Source organism: Leucoraja erinacea, chromosome 7, assembly GCF_028641065.1.
Source record: "Leucoraja erinacea ecotype New England chromosome 7, Leri_hhj_1, whole genome shotgun sequence".
NCBI lineage: Eukaryota > Metazoa > Chordata > Chondrichthyes > Rajiformes > Rajidae > Leucoraja > Leucoraja erinaceus.
The window spans coordinates 56,314,530-56,336,477 of NC_073383.1; the positions used below are offsets into that span (position 1 = coordinate 56,314,530).

The 21,948-nt window shown below is 42.5% G+C and overlaps 1 protein-coding gene across 2 annotated transcripts in view; it reads right to left on the bottom strand.

The window, feature by feature from the left end:
* dars1 (aspartyl-tRNA synthetase 1) overlaps window positions 1-21,948 on the bottom strand; it is a 55,558-nt gene that overhangs the window by 13,436 nt on the left and 20,174 nt on the right. Inside the window, exons 7-11 of one of the 2 annotated variants that reach the window (XM_055638647.1) lie at window positions 21,292-21,394; window positions 19,763-19,840; window positions 14,966-15,025; window positions 5,742-5,853; window positions 2,537-2,671 (exon numbers count right to left, since the gene is read on the bottom strand). In XM_055638647.1, coding sequence (XP_055494622.1) covers window positions 2,537-2,671; window positions 5,742-5,853; window positions 14,966-15,025; window positions 19,763-19,840; window positions 21,292-21,394 — 488 coding nt within the window. Of the gene's footprint in view, window positions 1-2,536; window positions 2,672-5,741; window positions 5,854-14,965; window positions 15,026-19,758; window positions 19,841-21,291; window positions 21,395-21,948 lie in introns of both variants that reach the window. The other variant, XM_055638648.1, reaches the window with a different exon arrangement.

A 21,948-nucleotide genomic window follows, 5' to 3' on the forward strand; every position in this document is an offset into this window, starting at 1 on the left:
GAAAGAGATTAGTTAAAACAAATGTAGGTCCCTTGCAGTCAGAAACAGGTGAGTTGATCATGGGGAACAAGGATATGGCGGACCAATTGAATAACTACTTTGGTTCAGTCTTCACTAAGGAAGACATAAATAATTTGCCGGAAATAGCAGGGTCAAAGGAGTTGGAGGAATTGAGTGAAATCCAGGTTAGCCGGGAAGTGGTGTTGGGTAAATTGAATGGATTAAAGGCCGATAAATCCCCAGGGCCAGATAGGCTGCATCCCAGAGTACTCAAGGAAGTAGCTCCAGAAATAGTGGATGCATTAGTAATAATCTTTCAAAACTCTTTAGATTCTGGAGTAGTTCCTGAAGATTGGCGGGTAGCAAACGTAACCCCACTTTTTAAGAAGGGAGGGAGAGAGAAAATGGGGAATTACGGAGCAGTTAGTCTAACATCGGTAGTGGGGAAACTGCTAGAGTCAGTTATTAAAGATGGGATAGCAGCACATTAGGAAAGTGGTGAAATCATTGGACAAAGTCAGCATGGATTTACGAAAGGTAAATCATGTCTGACGAATCTTATAGAATTTTTCGAGGATGTAACTAGTAGCGTGGATAGGGGAGAACCAGTGGATGTGGTGTATCTGGACTTCCAGAAGGCTTTCGACAAGGTCCCACATAAGAGATTAGTATACAAACTTAAAGCACAAGGCATTGGGGGTTCAGTATTGATGTGGATAGAGAACTGGCTGGCAAACAGGAAGCAAAGAGTAGGAGTAAACGGGTCCTTTTCACAATGGCAGGCAGTGACTAGTGGGGTACCGCAAGGCTCAGTGCTGGGACCCCAGCTATTTACAATATATATTAATGATCTGGATGAGGGAATTGAAGGCAATATCTCCAAGTTTGCGGATGACACTAGCTGGGGGGCAGTGTTAGCTGTGAGGAGGATGCTAGGAGACTGCAAAGTGACTTGGATAGGCTGGGTGTGTGGGCAAATGTTTGGCAGATGCAGTATAATGTGGATAAATGTGAGGTTATCCATTTTGGTGGCAAAAACGGGAAAGCAGACTATTATCTAAATGGTGGCCGATTGGGAAAGGGGGAGATGCAGCGAGACCTGGGTGTCATGGTACACCAGTCATTGAAGGTAGGCATGCAGGTACAGCAGGCAGTAAAGAAAGCGAATGGTATGTTAGCTTTCATTGCAAAAGTATTTGAGTATAGGAGCAGGGAGGTTCTACTGCAGTTGTACAGGGTCTTGGTGAGACCATACCTGGAGTATTGCGTACAGTTTTGGTCTCCAAATCTGAGGAAGGACATTATTGCCATAGAGGGAAGTGCAGAGATGGTTCACCAGACTGATTCCTGGGATGTCAGGACTGTCTTATGAAGAAAGACTGGATAGACTTGGTTTATACTCTCTAGAATTTAGGAGATTGAGAGGGGATCTTATAGAAACTTACAAAATTCTTAAGGGGTTGGACAGGCTAGATGCAGGAAGATTGTTCCCGATGTTAGGGAAGTCCAGGACAAGGGGTCACAGCTTAAGGATAAGGGGGAAATCCTTTAAAACCGAGATGAGAAGAACTTTTTTCACACAGAGAGTGGTGAATCTCTGGAACTCTCTGCCACAGAGGGTAGTTGAGGCCAGTTCATTGGCTATATTTAAGAGGGAGTTAGATGTGGCCCTTGTGGCTAAGGGGATCATGGGGTATGGAGAGAAGGCAGGTACGGGATACTGAGTTGGATGATCAGCCGTGATCATATTGAATGGCGGTGCAGGCTCGAAGGGCCGAATGGCCTACTCCTGCACCTAATGTTTCTATGTTTCTAAATGCTGTAACTGTACCCATCTCTACCACTTCCTCTGGCAGCTCATTCCATATATGCACCACCCTCCATCTAAAAAAAGCTGCCCCTCTGATCCCTTCTTAATCTTTTCCCTCTCACCAGAAAATGTAGCCTTCTTCTTTTAGACTCTCCTACCCTGAGACTGTACTTTCACCTTATCTATACCACTCCTGATTTTATAATCTTTTATAAGATCACGCATCAGCCTCCTAGCATCCAGGACAAAAAAAGACCCAGTCCTCCAGCCTCTCCGTATACTAAAAACCTTCAGACGTAGTAACTTCCTTTTTGTACCTTCCAGTTTAATGACATACTTCCTACAGTAAGATGACGGGAACAGTACACAGCACTGTCCAAATGTGGACCATGTCTTGTACAACTGTAACATGTCAGGCCAACTCCCATACTCAATACACTGACGTGTGAAAGCAAGTGTGTCAAATACCTCCTTCAACACTGTTCACTTAGATTGCTACTTTTGTGGAAAAATGTCCTTGCACCCTGAGGTTTCTGTGCTCTACAACAATGTGCAACACCCAAGCATTTGCTGTGCAGTTGCCAGTTCTCATGTGAATTAGCATAGTTTAAATCTATTTAACATCATACTTAAATTAGCAGAACCCTTAATAGCATCATCTCACCCAACACAATTCACTCTTTTAGTTACAATGTTTATAGGATGAAGTATGAAATAATTACATACCAGGTCCAATACAAAACACTTTGTCAAAATCAGCACAAATGCACATTTGCTTGTAGAGCTGTGGCGACTGAGCCAGGTATGCACTGGTTTTAAAGTAGGACACAGTAAACACATTGGCCCCTCCTTCACTGGCAGCTGCAAGAAAATCAATAGATGTCCTATTACCTCAAATCACCATTTATATCTCGGCAACATGATTATTATAAAAAAAATAAAAAGTCTTTTGTTTGAATTTTGCACCTGCACATCTGATTAGATAACTAGTCATTCTGTAACATTCACCATTTGACATAGTATTTGGAAACTCAGAAAGGATCCAATTTCTTATATAACGAAGAATTCAAAACATAAATCGCGAAATACTTAATATTGAATAATGTAGCCAAGCATACGGTATCAACAAATACAGCAATGTCTTGTTCATTTGCTGCGTAATCAAAATACATCAATATGTTAACAAAAAAAAACGGAAATTATTATTTTCAGGTTAAGCATTTATGAAATTATTTTATCATGGTGCATGCATGAACCTGAAAGCAGTGTTGGGGAGTCTGATAAGTTTTAAGCCAATGCTGCAGCTGAACTATGTTGTCTATTCTTTTTGTGCTGGGGTGTTCTGTTGTGGCTGAGACTCAATAGAAGCACAAACTATATAGATATAGATAAGGAAATGCTTTCGAAACCATTACATTTTGCAGTGCACACATGAACGTTTATACTATCCTAGAAAGTGCATGCAGATGTATGGTCCTTTGAAAATATCTTATCTGAATTTAATCAAGATGAAATCTGAGTTGCTGCTTATTGCTTTGTATTTGTTTAATTTAGTTAGTTACATTATTTTTAATTGAAATATCTCAAAGTGATAATCAGGATATTTTATTTGCTCATTTGTCACACCTGGCAGCACCTTTGCTTCCGAATCAGGTGCCTATGGTTTCAAATCCCAATTTAGAAGAGCAGAATACAAAAATCTAACTCAATGTGGAGGAAGTGCTTTGTTGTCCAATGTACTATTCTGCAGTTGAGATGTTAAGCTGAGGCCCTATCTGTCCCAATAGACTACATTCATAGGGGAATGTCTCTACATCTAGGTCAATCTAAATGCATTTAAATCTAGATACACTTTGGTGACCCCCCCAAAAAAACCTCTTTCAGCATGCAGCACATGATAGCATAATTTCTTGAGAAAATTCTTATAAGTAGTCTAGAAAACAAAAAAAGATGTCAATCAAAACAAAAGCTAGTCAAAGTAAATTAGTTCCTCACCCATAAATAGTTAGGCATCTCTTAAAATAGTACTTCCTACAGTTGACCACCTGTACCGTGGAGTGGGCTGAACAACAGGCTCAGAGAACTGAACTCTTATTTAAATCAGAGTTGCATGCTAAATTTTGCCTATCTGCATTGTTCCAGCAGCCGTTCATTTCACAAATGTTAACAAGATTCAGAAGAAGGCAGCTGGTTCAACGCATGCTAGAAATGCACTCACACCTATATTGGTTAAGATATTGGAACAAATTCAGCACATGTGTCACCAGGCAGCAGTTTCAGAGCAACTTTCTCACCATCTACTAGGCACGTCGGTTTAAAATTGCAGATGCTGGAGAACTACAGTCACATCAGAAAATACTGGAAATGCTCAAATTAGCCAGTATTGTTGAAAACAGAAACAGATTTAATGTTTCAGATCAATAATCTATCATTACATGTTAACACTTGTTCTTCACAAATGCTGCCTGACCTGCCAAATACTTCCACTCTGTTTTGCTTTTTATAAGAAGTCAAGCGCATGCTTACATGGATGACTGTGGCTTCACTAAGCAGTTCAACAACATCCACGATAAAACACCCATCAGCGCATTATACAATAATTGGGGTATGTGCCATCTACAAACTGCTGTACTGGGCTACTCTGATACCATCTGCTAACCAGTATCTTGGACCACAAAGAATTAACACATTCAACTGTCTTCCTCACATTCACCTCCTCTGACATCAATCACGTGCAGCCCTGAATTGGAAATATATCTAAGATGGATATCTCCTTTATCAACGCTGGGTCTGGAACTCTTTCCTGACAGAAACACAATAGACACAAAAAGCTGGAGTAACTCAGCAGGACAGGCTGAAGAAGGGTCTCGACCTGAAATATCACCCATTCCTTCTCTCCAGAAATGATACCTGTCTCACTGAGTTACTCCAGCCTTTTGTGTCTATTTTCAGTTTAAACCAGCATCTGCAGTTCTTTCCTGACAGAAGCACTACGCAGTTTAAACCTGTGAGTTCTCAAGAACGCACTATGTCTGGTAATGTGCTGGCACTGCAAACAATGCCCTGATTCTGAAGAATGAATAAATGAAAACCTCTTTCACCTCTGGACAGCAGGGGTCACTGTTGTATTAACAAATTAAATCACTGAGCAGTTCTGAAGTTCAAAAAACAAGTCTAAGCTACACATGTCACTGAAACTGAATAATGTGAACATTTTTTTTGGGTGGCAGGTGGGGGGGGGGTAAAGGGAAGGTACAGTGGCACAAGTTCTAAACGATCCATACAGGGCAACACATCTCATCAACAAGACATACTAATATATTAAGTAGTCCTGATGATCATGGTCTCATAAATTTAAGTAGCATATTTCACAAAAATGGCTGTGTGGAAAATAAAAGCACAACTCCATCATCAACTGGTTTGTATGGTCATCCAAATCAATTGCATATCATGATGATCATGAGAGCTCTGTGACTCTCTCTCTCCTCGGATGCTGCCTGAGTATTTCCATCATCTTCTGTTTTTAAGCTAACGTTGAGTCATATTAGATAATGTTTATGGCTAAAGAAAAATGCTCTTGAAATATTTAATTTCTTTAGTATAGATGAGACCTTGCAGGGTCTGAGAATGAATTCCCAGAACTTACTGTTGAATAATTCGAGATAGACTACAAAGGGTTTAATTTTTGAAGTTTAGGACTTCCTAATTTCACTAACTATCCACAGATGTAACACACACATGCTTAAAAGGCAAGAAACCACTCAGAATTCAAAGTATTGAAACAACAGAATTTGAGTCAATATGTTTACAATTCATTTTTATCCTTGTGTCTTTACAATGCAACATTCGAGTTTCTAATACAAACTCTTCACAATTCTGCTTACAAATTATCAATGGCCTATTCAAAAATGAAAAATAAAATGTTATATACCTGATATAATTTTTGGAGTTTGGACCTCTACAAACTCCTTTTTGATTAGTGTTTCACGGAATAGTTGGCATACACCAGACTGCAGTCGAAAGATGGATTGACTGGTCGTGGTCTGTGATAAAGACAAAGCGATAGCTTTTTATTGAGATTTTAAAACATAATAATCTAATATCTAATCACTAGTTTATAACCAATTTATTTTCCTCAGTGAAATGTAAAAACAAGGAACTGCAGATGCTGATTTACAAAAGAAGACACGGAGTGCTGGAGTAGATCACGCAGCATCTCAGGAGAACATGAATAGGCGACGTTTCAAGGCAAGACCCTTCTGCAGCAGTCTGAATAAGGGTCCCAAACTAAAATATCACCAATCCATGTTATTCTGAGGTGCTGCCTGACCCGCCATGCTATTCCCCGTGTCTTTTATTATCTGTGTCTTTTATTTTCCACGGGTTCTAATAAAAGGGCAGGTGCAATGGTACAGTTGCTGCCTTTTAGCACTTTGGGGTCCGATCCCGACTATGGCTGCTGTCTGTACGGAGTTCAAGAGTCAAGTCGAGTCAAGAGAGTTTATTGTCATGTGTCTTAGATAGGACAATGCAATTCTTGCTTGCTGCAGCAAAACAGAATATAGTAAGCATAAATACAGAACAGTTCAGTGTGTCTATATAGCACAGACCATATATATATATACACACATAAATAAACAGATAAAGTGCAATAGGCTGTTATAGTTCAGAGTTTGTTTGATGGTGAGTTTAATAGCTTGATGGCTGCGGGGAAGATGTTCATGAACCTGGATGTACCAGATTTCAGGCTCCTGTACCTTCTACCTGATGGCAGCAGAGAGATGAGTGTGTGGCCAGGATGGTGTGGGTCCTTGATGATGCTGGCAGCCTTTTTGAGGCCGCGACTGCGATAGATCCCTTCGATGGTGGGGAGTTCAGAGCGGTGATGGACTGGGCAGTGGTCACAACTTTCTGCAGTCTTTTTCGCTTCTGGACGTTCAAGTTGCCGAACCAAGCCACGATGCAACCAGTCAGCATGCTCTCTACTGTGCACCTGTAGAAGTTCAAGAGAGTCCTATTTGACATATCGACTCTCGGTAATCTTTTCAGGAAGTAGAGGCTTGCTTTCTTTATAATTGCATCAGTATGCTGGGACCAGGAAAGATCTTCGGAAATATGCACGCCCAGAAATTTGAAGTTCTTGACCCTTCCACCATTGTCCCGTTGATTTAAACGGGATTGTGGGTCCCTATCCTACCCCTTCCAAAGTCCACAATCAGTTCCTTGGTTTTGCTGGTGTTGAGAACCAGGTTATTGTGCTGGCACCATTTGGTCAATCGGTGATCTCACTTTTATACTCTGACTCGTCACCATCAGTGATTTGCCCCACAACAGTGGTGTCGTCGGCGAACTTGATGATGGAGTTCGCACTATGTCCGGCTACGCAGTCATGAGTATAGAGTGAGTAAAGCAGGGGGCTGAGCACGCAGCCTTGAGGTGCTCCCGTGCTGATTGTTATCGAGGATGACACATTTCCACCAATACGGACAGACTGTGGTCTGTGGATGAGGAAGTCGAGGATCCAATTGCAGAGGGATGCGCAGAGACCCAGATCTGAGAGCTTGGTAACCAGCTTGGAGGGGATGATCGTATTAAACGACGAGCTGTAGTCAATGAATAACAGCCTGACATATGAGTTTTTGTTGTCCAAGTGGTCCAGAGTGGAGTGGAGAGCTAGTGAGATTGCATCTGTTGTGGTGGTAAGCGAACTGCAGTGGGTCGAGGTTCTTGTCGAGGTATGCGCCATAATCAAACTCTCAAAGCACTTCATCACCACAGATGTTAGTGCCACCGGTCAATAGTCATTGAGGCACATCACCTTGCTCTTCTTGGGCACCGGTATTATTGATGCTCTTTTAAAGCAGGTGGGAACCTCAGACTTCAGAAGTGAGAGGTTGAAAATGTCCGTAAAAACTCCAGCCAGTTAGTCCGCACAGGTTTTTAGAACACGACTGGGTATGCCATAAGGTCCAGGCGCTTTCCGAGGGTTCACCCCCCTGAAGTTCTCCCCGTGACCCCGTGGGTTTTCTCCGAGATCTTCGGTTTCCTCCCACACTCGAAAGACCTACGGGTTTGTAGGTTAATTGGCTTGGTATAAGTGTAAATAAGTGAGTTCGGTATTCCGAAAAACACAAGGAGTCATGGGATTTGTCAAAGGTCGAACGCTATAAATAGAAATCAAATGAAATGCCGTGGATTCAGTATAGTTTGGGTCAGATTTTTGTGTCTTTTTTCAGTAGGAGATCGGGGTGGGGGGGGGGGGAGACCCGCAAGCGCTGCCGAACCACCACTGGACCGTCCCAGTCCGTTCCCCCCCCCACTCCGGGTCGGTCGGTGATGTCCGGACCGACAGTACACCAGCCTCCAGGCCCAGCGCGTAGATGCGCCAATCCCAGCTCACCTCCACCTCTCCCGCTGGGCCAACCAACAGCTCGGACCGACAACACCAGCAGACCCAGATCCACAGCAAGCCCAACCTCACTCCAACTCCAGAGGAACCCGCTCCCCGATGGGTCGCTATGGCGACAAGTGCCAGTCCGCCCACGGCCTCAGCCACTACCCCAAGTACAAGCCATACCTTGCACACCACCGGCTTCTGCCCCTACGGTACCTGCTGCCACTTCATCCACAATTCCAAGGAGGAACGAGGGCCCCGGCCTCGCCTGCGCCAGGGCGCCAGCCTGGGCTCAGCCTCCTCCAGCCCGGCACTAGACTGGGCCATGTTGCTGGCGGCCTTCAGCCCGAACCTGGAGTTGGAGCTGGCCCAAACTTGGGGCAGGGGAGGGGGAGGAAGTTGCTGCTGCCGCCAGCACCACCATCACCAACTGTACCCGCAGCTCCAGCGGGCGCCCGGCTGCCCATGGCCAGCAGGAGCCTGTCCGCAGGCTCTCTCTCCAACCAGGACGACTCCAGCAGCAGCGGCTCCGAGTCGCCCGTCTTCGAGAAGGGTCAGTGGCTGCACATCTTCAGCAGGATCTCGGTGTCGGACTGAGGGGATGGAGGTCGAGGTGGAGGGCTGCCGGCCAACCCAGCGCGACAGGCAGAGCCGAGCTGGAGCCAGCGGCTGCAAGTCCGGAGCCGCCCCGCCAGCCCAAGGCCACGCCGGATAGGGACGGGACACCGGGGAGGGGACGGGGATGGCCCAACAACTCAACAGCACCCGCAGCGACGGAGAGCCGACCCAGACTGGACGAAACGCAAGCCTGCACACAATGCAGCACCACCTTTGCCAAGAATGTTTTATAGCGAGTGACCTAGGACCTGGACATGTGCAGTCGGAATACCGAACTCGCTTATTGTCCCTAACATGTAGGATAGTGTTAATGTGTGGGATTGCTGGTCGTGCGGACTTGGTGGGCCTAAGGGCATGTTTCTGCGCTGTATCTCTAAACTAAACTAAAATAATTATGATCAAAAAGTGTTTATTAATCAGAATGCTTTATTGTCATTGCATGTGTCACATACAACAAGATTACTGTGTCTCTCCATTTAAAAGAACTTCAAACATTCACATACTCATACTTTTTACACTCCCTCCCTCCCCAAACCCACCCATGGATTCACATTTACATAAATTAACACTGTCTCCCACCCCCCCTCCTTCCCCATAACCTGCTCCCGAGACAGTTCAGTTCCAAGATTGCTGATGGGTAAAAGCTGTTCTTGAGTCTGGCAGTGCGTGACTTTAGCGACCTGTACCTTTTTCCTGAGGGCAGCAGTGTGAAAAGGTGGTGACAAGGATGTGTAATGTCTTTCACGATATTACAGGTCCTGCTGCGGCATCTGGAGTGGTAAATGTCCTCCAGAGGGGGCAGGGGGAGTCCAATGATACCCTGGGCAGTTTTTAATCACCCTCTGGAGAGCTGCTCTCTCACCTGCTGAACAGTTCCCAAACCAGGCAGTTATGCAGTAAGTCAGTATGCTTTCTACCGAACAGTGGTAGAAAGACTCCAGCAGTTTAGCAGACAGATGGGCCTTCCTCAGTGTTCTGAGGAAGTAAAGTCTCTGTTGCGCCTTTTTTACAACTACAGCAGAGTTCACAGACCATTTAAGATCCTCACTGATTGATACAGTTATTGATGCAATCTGAAAGAACTAGTCAGGGTAAAATTCCTAATTGATATTTTCATACTAATTTGAGATTGTTGCAAATGAAAACATTTATGGCTTTAGTTCGGGCAGATTCCACCAAGAAAATTATAAAAGTAATTGTAAATGTCATATCTAACAACATTTGCAATAACTAAAGCAAATTAGCCAGGAAGGTGTCTTGCAAACTTGACAATATTTTTTATTGACTTCAGGCACTCAAACGTGTTGCTATTCCTAATCTAGGTGTCACCAGTTAAGGTTGTGATAGCAAAACATTGAGAAAGCCAAAGTTTGTCTTACTCCAGCTTAACTGGGGTAACTATTCATTGTATGACTGTTCATTGCACCTGCAAAGCTCCAAAAAAATGCAATAACTAGTGAATAATTGAGAGATGGGATGCATGATTGCAAAAATTTAATATTCAAATCTTTCATGCAAGAAACATAAACAATACGCACATCGTATGACTGATGTAGTTTAGCACATAAGATAGTATACTTGGTTTCCTTTCAAAACCACACAAACCCCAGTTGTCGTCACTAAGCTCAAAACAGATTAACTGTGCAACAGTTGATCAGAAACAGAATGAAATCCACTGTTTAAAAAAAACCATCCATGGAATCGGGCCAATGTCAGGGCAAAAGAGTGGCACAGCTGGCAGTGCTGTTGCCCCATAGCGCCAGAGACCCAGGTACGGTCCTGACTTTTAGGTGCTGCCTGTGTGGAGTTTGCAATGTTCTCCCTGGATCTCATGGGCTTCCACCCAGTGCTCTGGTTTCCTCACACATTCCAAAGACCTTGTTGGTAATTGTCCTCTGTAAAATGCGCCTAATTTGTCGTGCCTCAATTACTTCAATCAAAACCACCATTGATTGCGGGTTCTTAAGTTGGTGGTGAGCTACTACTTGAACCATTGCAATCTACTGATAACAAAAACAGAAACAAAATATTAATTCAAGCCTTAAAGTGATAATGTAGTGCACTCAAAGTATTGTCACAATGTGACTTGAATATTTAATATATTTTTGGACATGAAGCTCAGGTAAACTGGTCTCAATACAAATCTACAGAAATCCGTATGCTCATGTAGTCTAGGCCTTAATTACTGCTTGGCAAACTAATTCTTAAAAACATTTTTCAAAATTGAGATTTTACTTTTTAAGCGTTTATTTACAACAGTTCAGTTTTCTGCTTCAGTCACACAAGTTCCACGTTTTATTTATCAGTGCGTACTTGGTGTGCACTCAGCAAACCATTGAATTACAAATCTTATTAGTTTCTTGGTTTCTAGTTTGCGAATTTTGGTTTAATGTGATCGTTTTTTTTCAGCAAGCTCAATGATAGCATAAATGCTGGATGCCTACGATGCATTAGAAATAGTTATAGTCATTCTGGACAGAAACAGGTACTCCACCAATTCTACGATGACCCTCAAGAACCCATTATTATCTGGCAAAAAAAAAAAAGGAGGCTAATTGGAAACAAAAGCCTTCACAGATTAGCTAAAATAAAACGTGAACATTTTTCCTTACAGATTGAAAAATGGAGAAATTGGGGGACAAAGAAATTGAAGATTAATTAAACAAATCTTCTGCACCTGTCTTTAACGATTTTCCAGGAAACTTCCCAAAAGAGTAGCTCTGTACAATCTCCAGTAAATCAGATGCTGAAAGAAATTAGTTATAGAGTGTTGGAGTCATAGAGCGATAGAGTGTGGAAACAGCCATAGAGTGTGGAAACAGCCCCTTCGGCCCACTCACCCAATATGTGCCAGCAACAGTAGTCCCACACTGGTCTGTAAATACAGAGGAGAAATACTCAATGACGTTGCCCATCTCCTGTGGCTCCACACAGGGTTGACTGCTTTGATTCCTGCTTGGCAAGGTGGGGTCGAGGTTAGGTTTTTTTTAGGAGCGGCTGGACCACCCCATGCTTGAAGCAGGTAGGACAGTGCCAGTGGCCAGAGAACTGTTGAAGATGACGAGGATGCTGGGACCGGCTATTGTAATGACATCCTTCAGAAGGGCAGAGGGACCAACGTCGAGGGGGCAGGTAGTAGGTTTCATGGTGGCGACCAGTTTTACAAGGGATGGTAGAGTAACGGGTTGGAAACAGTCTAAATTTGAAGACCAGACCAATGAGACAGCCAGGTCACGGATAGGAGGGGAAATATTCGATCTGATGTTCTTAACTTTGCTGATGAAAAATGTAGTAAATTCCTTGCACTTAGCAGGGGACCGAGTTAAGCTGGTGCTGGGGGCAGGACATATGATAGAGATGATGGTACTAAAAAGAACCTTGAATTCTACTCCTATCACTTATGACCTAATGACAACCCCCACTTGTGCCATCCACTCCTTCCTGATTTCTTATCATAGACATTCCCTTTGCTCTCTCCAACCACCACTTTCCTTCAACTTAAAACATATTTGAGCTTTGAGTTTTCTGAAATGTCATCAATCTCCATTTCGCTCCCCACAAATGCCGCTGGATTTTCTGAGTATTTAGAGCCATTGCATCATACAGCACAAAAACAGTCCCTTTGGTCCAAGTTGCCTATGCTGACGAAGGTCGCCATCTACGCAGGTCCCAATTTCCCGCGTGGGTCCATATCCCTCTAAACCATTCCTTTTGATGTATCTGTCCAAATGTCTTTTAATTGTGTAATAGTATCTGGCTCAACTGCCTCCTCTGGCAGCTCGTTCCATATACCCATCACCATGTCCAGCACTTTTTATTTACATTTCTCGCATCTGCACTTTCTTGTCTTTTCTGTTTCCTTGTACCATGTGCAACTGTCAACTCATTGATCTTCCATATTCATTTATCCTACTAATATTCTGCAAACCTTGGCTGCATTCTTCTCATAGCTTATATTGCCTAGCACCCAAACTTGTACCTATTACATTTAATCGTCTCATCCAGATAATTGTAGAATATGAACCTCTGTGGCTCCAAATCAGATCCCTTACTATCTGAAGATTATTCTCTCAATCCGTAAATGAATGCTGTTTATTTCTATTATTTTCTGTTCTTAAACTAATGACTAACCTACACCAATACAGTGCACTTTAATCATCTTATCAAAAGCTTTCTGAAAGTCTAAATACACCACAACACTCCTTAAAGACGTCAATGGGTGTCATTATGTCTATATGGATGCTGACAACCACAACATGCCAATAAAACCATCTCTGGAATATCCTGTAAGACATTGGGAAACAGCAGGTATATTGGGATTAAATGGATGTTCTTTGAAAGAATGAGTGGAGCACCCATTTGCTGAATGGTTCCTTCCATGCAATGTAATGATTCCACATAACTACAGGTGATAAGTTCTAGTTCAGAGTTCAGAATTCGAGACTTTGGAACTATTTACACCAAGTAGACAATAAAGAAAAATCAGTGATTTTTAGATTACGAAATAGTTTGATAAGGCAAAGGCTGCTTACTTTTATTTAGAAGTGGGAAGTGCCTATCAATTTACAATAAAAGCTGGAAATGTGTTCTTTTTGGTGACCTATTTTGTAGAAGGTGCTTCATGGTGGGTTGTTTGTTTAGGAAGATTTATTATTTTTCTGCCATTTTTGTTGTTTTTGACAAAAAGATTCCTGGTTCCAGATGCTCTTTACTCCATTTTGATTAGTCACAGGCCAGAGATTCCTGTTGGTGCGGATATTTTGCTTGCTGCTTCTCTCTTACGTTTTAGACCTTCAGCAGAAACGCCATATGCTCTGGAGGCTGGTATTTTTTCACTGACACAAGGCCTTTTGAACATTTTGTCAGTATGAGCTGGCTGGGAAGACTAAACCAGATGATGTTCTGCGAGGTAAGGCAGAGCCGCAGCTGATGAGTTCCTTAAATATTCAAAACTCACTGACTGTCTTCCTGTCTTCAATGAGTCTACTCTCTTCTTGGCTTTCAGCGGGGAAGATCTTGATTGTTTGGGTTTTACATGATATTGATAACTCTGAAGGATCCATACATTTTGAGAAAGGTAGATTGCTGTTGAATCTCCTTTACTCTTTCAAACCATCTGTTTCTTTAGGTCACCAGGGCTTTGGAGTAGCTTGCTCAAGGAAAAAGAAAAGCCCATCTGGAGGACTATTGAAGGTGCCAACCTAATTGTGGTTAATTAACTCCTGGAGTTTCTGGTCATCACCAAATAAGTCCTGGTACTTTCTTTCAGAGTTGCCGAGAGTCTCTTCACAATTCTAACGCAGACCAAACGCTATGGGCACCCTGCTTGTTGGAAGTTGTCAGGTTACTTATGAGGCACTGAGTGAGAAGTGCTTTTCTTGTAGGCTACATCATTTGAGACCTTATAACAGTTGTTCTTTGAAAAGTCTATACTCAGATAACTGAGAAAATTCACACTGTAAATATTTTATACCAACAAAGTTAACCGTTCATTGATTTACTGATGCCACGAATTATGTGGGAACTCTGTTCATATAAACCAGTCACTGATTGGTTGAAAGGTACAGTATGGAAACAGACCCTCTAGCCTATCGAGTCCATGCCAACTGTAATATATTCATGCATATTCATGTTTATGTTAATGAGTTGGTGTTCGATTATAAGCAGGGAATGTTGGGTAATAAACCCCTCACTCGTGATCCAGGCAACCTGCCTGTAAGTTGTTATTCATTCTGCCTTCCGGAATATAACACCAACCATCGATCACCCATTTACACTTGTTCTGTTATTCCACTTTTGCATCCACTCCATACACACTAGCGGCAATTTACAGAGGCCAATTATCTACAAACCCGTACGTCTTTGGGATGAGAGGGTAAACTGGAGCACCTGAAGGAAACCCACATGGTCACAGGGAGAATGTACAAACTCACATCGATAGCAACCGACGTCAGGATTGAGACCCGGGCTTTGGCCATGTGAGGCAGTAGCTCTACCGGCTGTGCAACTGTGCTGCCCTGGTTGCACCCTGTGGACTACTAGGCAAGTTAGGTAAGTTAAAAGGCAGCAAGAAAAAAAAATCTATTATTACTTATGTGAGCAAATATTAAGAAGGCTGTTGAACAATGCAGCTCGCAACTTACCCGTAGATCAATTATCCGATTATCAAGTCTTGTATCTTGGTTGACAGTGGCCCGTCCTTCCTATATAGAAATATTAAAATACATATTAATAAATGAATGAATGAATGCCATTTTATTGTCACTATACACATGTACAATGAGATTAAAAGCAGCTCCTACTCAGTGCAGACATGTAATTAATCAAAAACAAAAACAAAACAGGGGGGGGGGAATAAGGTGCACAGTTCTGCGGCGCTATATACATATCTATAAAAAGACAATGAATGAATAGAGTGAATAAATAGGATTCCTATATACATATACAGTTACAGTACAAATTACAGTAGGTGGATAGATGGAAGTCCGGGGGTTTGGCTGTGAAGTCAATACATGTGTGAGTTCAGGGAGGTTATGGCTTTTGGAAAGCAACTGTTCTTGAATCTGTTTGTCCTTGTTCTGATGCACCTATAGCGCCTCCCTAAGGGAAGCAGGTCGAACAGACCAAATGCAGGATGGGAGCTGTCCTTGATGATGTTCTTCGCCCTGCTGAGGCAGCGGGAGGTGTAAATGTCCATCAGAGAGGGGAGAGGGCAGCCAATGATCTTCTGTGCTGCCCTAACTACCCTCTGAAGCCTCTCCCTGTCTGCCATGGTGCAGCTGCCATACCATGCTGTAATGCAGTATGTCAGCAGGCTCTCAATGGACAAGCGGTAGAAGGTCAGCAGCAGGTTGGAGTCCAGGTTGTGCTTCCTGAGGACCCTCAGGAAGTGCAGCCGCTGCTGAGTTTTCTTGATAACCGCTGTGATGTTGTCTGTCCAGGAGATGTCAGCGGAGATGAGGACGCCGAGAAACCGGAAGGTGTAGACCCTCTCCACACACTCGCCGTTGATGTATGGGGGGGGGGGGGGGGGGGGCTAAGTCGGTGCTGTGCCTCCTGAAGTCGACAATGAGCTCTTTTGTTTTTTTGGTGTTCAGAGCCAGGTTGTTTTCTGAGCACCAGGCTGTCAACTTCAGGACTTCCTCTCTGTAGGCTGCCTCGTCTCCTCTTGAGATGAGTCTGACTACTGTAGTGTCGTCAGCAAACTTGACGATGCGGTTGTTGTTGTGGGCCGGACTACAGTCGTGGGTGTAGAGACTGTATAGGAGGGGGCTTAGCACACAGCCCTGTGGGGAGCCGGTACTCAGCATGCGAGTGGAGGAGAGGTGGGGGCCGAGTCTCACAGTCTGGGGCCGGTTGGTGAGGAAGTCCTTTATCCAGGCACATGTGAGAGTGGGGAGGCCGAGAGTGACCAGTTTGTCGATGAGAATGTCCGGAATGATAGTATTGAAAGCTGAGCTGTAATCCACAAAGAGCATCCGGACGTAGCTCTGCCCCTGCTCCAGGTGGCTCAGCACAGAGTGGAGAGCTACGGTGATGGCGTCTTCTGTGGATCTGTTTGTGCGATAGGCGAATTGGTGGGGGTCGAAGTCTGGAGGGAGATAGTCCTTGATGTGCTGGAGGACCAATCTCTCGAAGCACTTCGTGATTACCGGAGTGAGGGCCACGGGACGGTAGTCATTTAGGCTGGTGATGGGAGACTTCTTCGGCACTGGGACGATTGTGGCTGATTTTAGGCAGGACGGGATAACTGCCTGGTCCAGGGAGAGGTTGAAGATTCTGGTGAAGATGACGGTGAGCTGGTGGGCACACGCTTTGAGCACCTTACCAGGTACTCCATCTGGGCCGGTAGCCTTCTTGGGGTTCACTGCCAGGAGTACCCGTCCGACATCGTGCTCCCTTACAGTGAGTGAAGTAGTACAGGAGCTAGGTGAGGGTGGGAGCAGGGCTGTAGCAGATGAGTGCTACTGTTGTGATGTTTCAAAGCGGGAAAAGAAGCAATTTAGCTTCTCTGCCAGCGACGCACTCAGGTCTTCTGTCGTTGTGGCACAGCCTCTGTAGTTTGTGATGTCTTGTATGCCCCGCCATACCTCCCGTGTATTATTGCTGGACAGGTGGGACTCTATGCTCCTCTTATGGTCCGCCTTGGCTTTTTTAATTCCACTTTTCAGATCGGATCGAGCAGCCCTGTACAGAGCTCTGTCACCTGACCTGAAGGCAGCATCGCGGGCTCTGAGGAGTGTGCGGACCTGGCTGGACATCCAGGGTTTCTGGTTTGGGAAAACACGGATGTGTTTGTCCACAGTCACGTTTCCGATGCAGAACTTGATATAGAAACATAGAAACATAGAAATTAGGTGCAGGAGTAGGCCATTCGGCCCTTCGAACCTGCACCGCCATTTAATATGATCATGGCTGATCATCCAACTCAGTATCCCGTACCTGCCTTCTCTCCATACCCTCTGATCCCCCCGGCCACAAGGGCCACATCTAACTCCCTCTTAAATATAGCCAATGAACTGGCCTCAACTACCCTCTGTGGCAGAGAGTTCCAGAGATTCACCCACTCTCTGTGTGAAAAAAGTTCTCCTCATCTCGGTTTTAAAGGATTTTCCCCTTATCCTTAAGCTGTGACCCCTTGTCCTGGACTTCCCCAACATCGGGAACAATCTTCCTGCATCTAGCCTGTCCAACCCCTTAAGAATTTTGTAAGTTTCTATAAGATCCCCTCTCAATCTCCTAAACTCTAGAGAGTATAAACCAAGTCTATCCAGTCTTTCTTCATAAGACAGTCCTGACATCCCAGGAATCAGTCTGGTGAACCTTCTCTGCACTCCCTCTATGGCAATAATATAGTCCAGTACCGTTCCTGTGAATGTTTCCAGATCCTGGTGTTCGAATATGTCCCATAGATTAAATGATCAATGGTATCAATAAGCTTATCAACTGAATCTTATTTCCACGTCTAATGTTATACAAGTAAAAGGGGATATTTTAACAGAAACTAAATGCCAATTCTGTTTGCCCCATTCCCAAAATTCTAAATGCTTACAATATTTAGATATCAAATTAAAATAAAAAAATTGGCCAATCCCAATTGGTCAAATGATGAAAGCTACAAAGTGCTGGAGTAACGTAGCTGGTCAGGCAGCATCTCTGGAGAAAATGGTTTGGTGATGTTTCGGGTTGGGACCCTTCTTCAGACTGGTTTATTTTTGATTAAATTATCTCAAAATGGTTCTAAATGGTTTCCTCGTTTCTAAATTATGAAAACTATGGTCAAGACTTTCCTGTTGTCACCTATTGAAATGAATGGATTATTATTATTACAGTTATTATCAATGAACAACCCATTAGTTTAGTGCGTGAGAAAGATAATAATAATGACAGAGGAAACACCTAATCAATTTCCTGCATCCAGTATGATGGGAAAATATGAGCAGAAAAAGGCAGCACTGTTTTAACACCAATCTGCATCTTATCACAGTTCTGCAGTATCACAAATCAAATACCATTTTATCTTTTAAGAGGCCATTAAGGCTGTTTTTAATGAGTTTAATCAAGCTTCTATAACTCAGATGTATTATTCCAGATTTTTGTCTGTCTTCTATGTTATGCCACTAAGCCAAGTGACAAAAATCAAATATGCTGCCATTTGAATATTATTTTTGTTACTTTTACTGAGACCATTTCTATTTTATAATTGAACGTCACAAACATTCAAACTTGATGAAATGTAATAAATATTAATAATAAAAATATGATACATGTACTTGGAGCTCTAAAAGTAATTTATATTGAAGTCTCAGTGAAGAATTGTTTATAATATTACTGTTTTGTTGCAATTCTCGTTGATAAGTAACTTCTCATCAATTTCCCAATAAAGTCAAAATTAACATACCAAATACATCAGTTTTAATAGTGGTAAATTATGAATGGTTAAAAATGTGTTTACCACAAATGTACAGGTACTGTAAAATGCTATCAAAAATAATGTATAATTTGATTTACTTCTTAAGGATCTAATGTTAGAACAGAGTCTAATTATTAGTGTCAATCTCAGCGAGAACATTTAAAACAGTCTTGGTGAAATATTCAACTTAAGTTACTGTAATAAGATTTTTTGGTGTGAATTACAAATTTAGTGAGCCTATATAATTTAGAATTGTTAGCAAATTATTATTTTTAGTCACATTTATAAAGACGTGGTTCTGGTGACTGCATCAGAGCAAAGATGAGAGAAAAACATGAATTATTGTGAACAGTAAGCAGATCAGATAGCATTTGTGTAAACAATAAACTTTAAGATCAAAGACTGTCAGAATTGGGAAATTGAAAAAGGCAAATACATTTAAAGTTGCAGAGGATGGGGGGGGGGGGGGGGGGGGATGTAAAGGACGGAGAGAATATATGTGAAAGGATGGCCAACAGATTGATAGAGTAATGAAAAGAGAGAAAGGGAGGAGGGGAACACAGACATTCAAATCTATTTAAACAATTAAATCTAGCAAACATATATAACCATATAACAATTACAGCACGGAAACAGGCCATCTCGACCCTTCTAGTCCGTGCCGAACACATAATCTCCCCATGTCCCATATACCTGCGCTCAGACCATAACCCTCCATTCCCTTCCCATCCATATAACTATCCAATTTATTTTTAAATGATAAAAACGAACCTGCCTCCACCACCTTCACTGGAAGCTCATTCCACACAGCTACCACTCTCTGAGTAAAGATCATGTGTTTGCACAAACATATGTGCAAACTGAGTTTAACTTGTTGAAATAAATGGAATGCATTTGTTACATTTTAAATAAATATATCCAAGCAAAGTGAAGAAAAGTTACAATGCTCGGAGAACTGTGTGGAACTCAGTGGGTGCTAAATCATAAAATACAGCACCAACATGTATAGAGAATAGAACAGACTTGCCTCATCGCCCGTCTCAGGTCGCACTGCATCATCCAGCTGCAGAGGAAGGCGTGGTTCAGCTGCACTTACAACAAAGATCTGAAAGTAAATGATGAACATTAGGATAGCAATAAAATGATAGCATGAACAGATAGATAAATAAATAGAGATAGATCTTCAAATAAAAGATCTCGGGTACAACAAATTGAATTGTACACTAAATAGTATTGTGATTTCCAAATATATATCCCTGAAAACAGATGAATCAACATTAAGCAGCTCTGATATATTTTCTATAAACCAATATGGAGAATTTCTGGGATATTTAGTTCAACGTACAGCATGTTAATTAAAAAACAACATTAAGGCAGAAAAAATGTCCCCTTTTCAGTCCTTTCTACTTTCCTGCAGAACTCAAAAATGTAATTACTTATACTGCCAATTTCCATCTTACCCTCATCTTCCCAGGATTCATTTCTAAAGAAAACATCCATATAAATCCCCTTCATGTCTTTCCCTTTCTGGATCTTTCTATCTCCAAGGCTGTGGCAAACATCCATTACAAGCTCAGACCCACACAAAAATCTTGACTATACCTATTCCCACTTTTACCTCCTGCAAGGACTCCATTGCATTCTACTAGTTGCTCCATGTCCTTATCTACATCAATGATCAGACTTTCAACACGGATTATGCGAGGTATTATCCTTCTTCCTTAATTTTGAATTCCTCTCTACTATAGTCGACAGGGCCATGAAGGCATTTTATGCAATTTCCTGCACCCTTGCTCACACCTCCCTGCTCCATTCAAAAGTACACAATTCCCTTGGCCTTCACTTTCCACGCATCCAGCATCCAAATTCAACAGGTCCATACTGACCTTTCTATCCTAGGTTTCCTCCATTGCCAGAGTGAGGCAACACTAAAACTGGAGAAACGGCACCTCAATTCTGCTTGTGTAGCTTACAACCGAATGGTGTGAACATTTAATTCTCCAATTTAAACACCTGATTTTATCCTAACATTCCCTGCAGTTGGTGCGGATCCTTTTCCCTCCTACAAGGTGAGATTCCCTCAGGAGCCCACACTTCCTCCCATATCCCAAAAATGTACTGGTTGGCGAGTTAACTGGCTACTGGAAATTACCCCACGTGCAGATGGGTGGAAGGAAAAACAGGATGGAGTTGACAGTCATGAGAGATAAATAAATTGCATGGAAATCAGAGGGGAATGGGTTGCTCTGAGAGCTGGCATAAAAATCAATGGGCTCAACAGCCACCTTCCAAGTCAGAAGATAATCTGAAAACCTACAAGAAACGGAACTGAGTTAAGCACTCAGGTTAATGACCTTACCTGAGAATTGTTCTTACTTGAATTGTGTATTTGAGTGTTTCAAGTTACTTTTATTTGAAGAAGGGAACTTTTACTTGAACAAGGGATTCAACAAAAATGTACATGTCTTTTATAATATTCTCACCACACAAAACTAGATTATTAGACAGCAGCTAACTCAGTAAGCAACACATCTTACAGCTTCGCATGGTACTTACTTTCTCAATGTGGAGCTCAACATCACGCTGGGAACAGCTTTCTATTTTCTGATTCACCTTCCGAACATAACCTTCTACGTCCACAATACTCTCTTTGTTAATGCTAACAGATAGAATAAAGTACTATGATTTAGCAGAGCATTTCCAATCTATATAATAGAACATTATAGCATGTACAGCACAGGAACAGGCCATTTACCCGCAAAGTCTGTGCCTAACATGATGCCAAGATCAACTCTTATTTGCCTGTGCATAATCCATATCCCCCCATACCCTGCATATCCACATGCCTTTCTAAAAGCCTCTTAGACGCTCAGAGCGTCCTTAAGAGCATCCATGTTTTCTTTCCTTACTTGTGGGTCCATGCCCCTATTCCACGTAAATAGGTATTTTGGGTAATTTTCTATTGTTAATTAAAATTGTGATGGAAAAAAAAAATCAGGGTGGTTAGAAGACAAAATCATTTTCATTGGCACCTAATGAATTCCATTAATTGAAGCTGCCAAAGGCAGCAGCCATTCAGGCTTACATATGAAGTAGAGTTCAATTACATCAGTGCCATGGAACTGTGAAGCATGTTACATTATATGCTGCCTATACATACAATTGTATCTTTAAAAGGAGAATTATTCACTAATACAATATTAGTGACAGTCA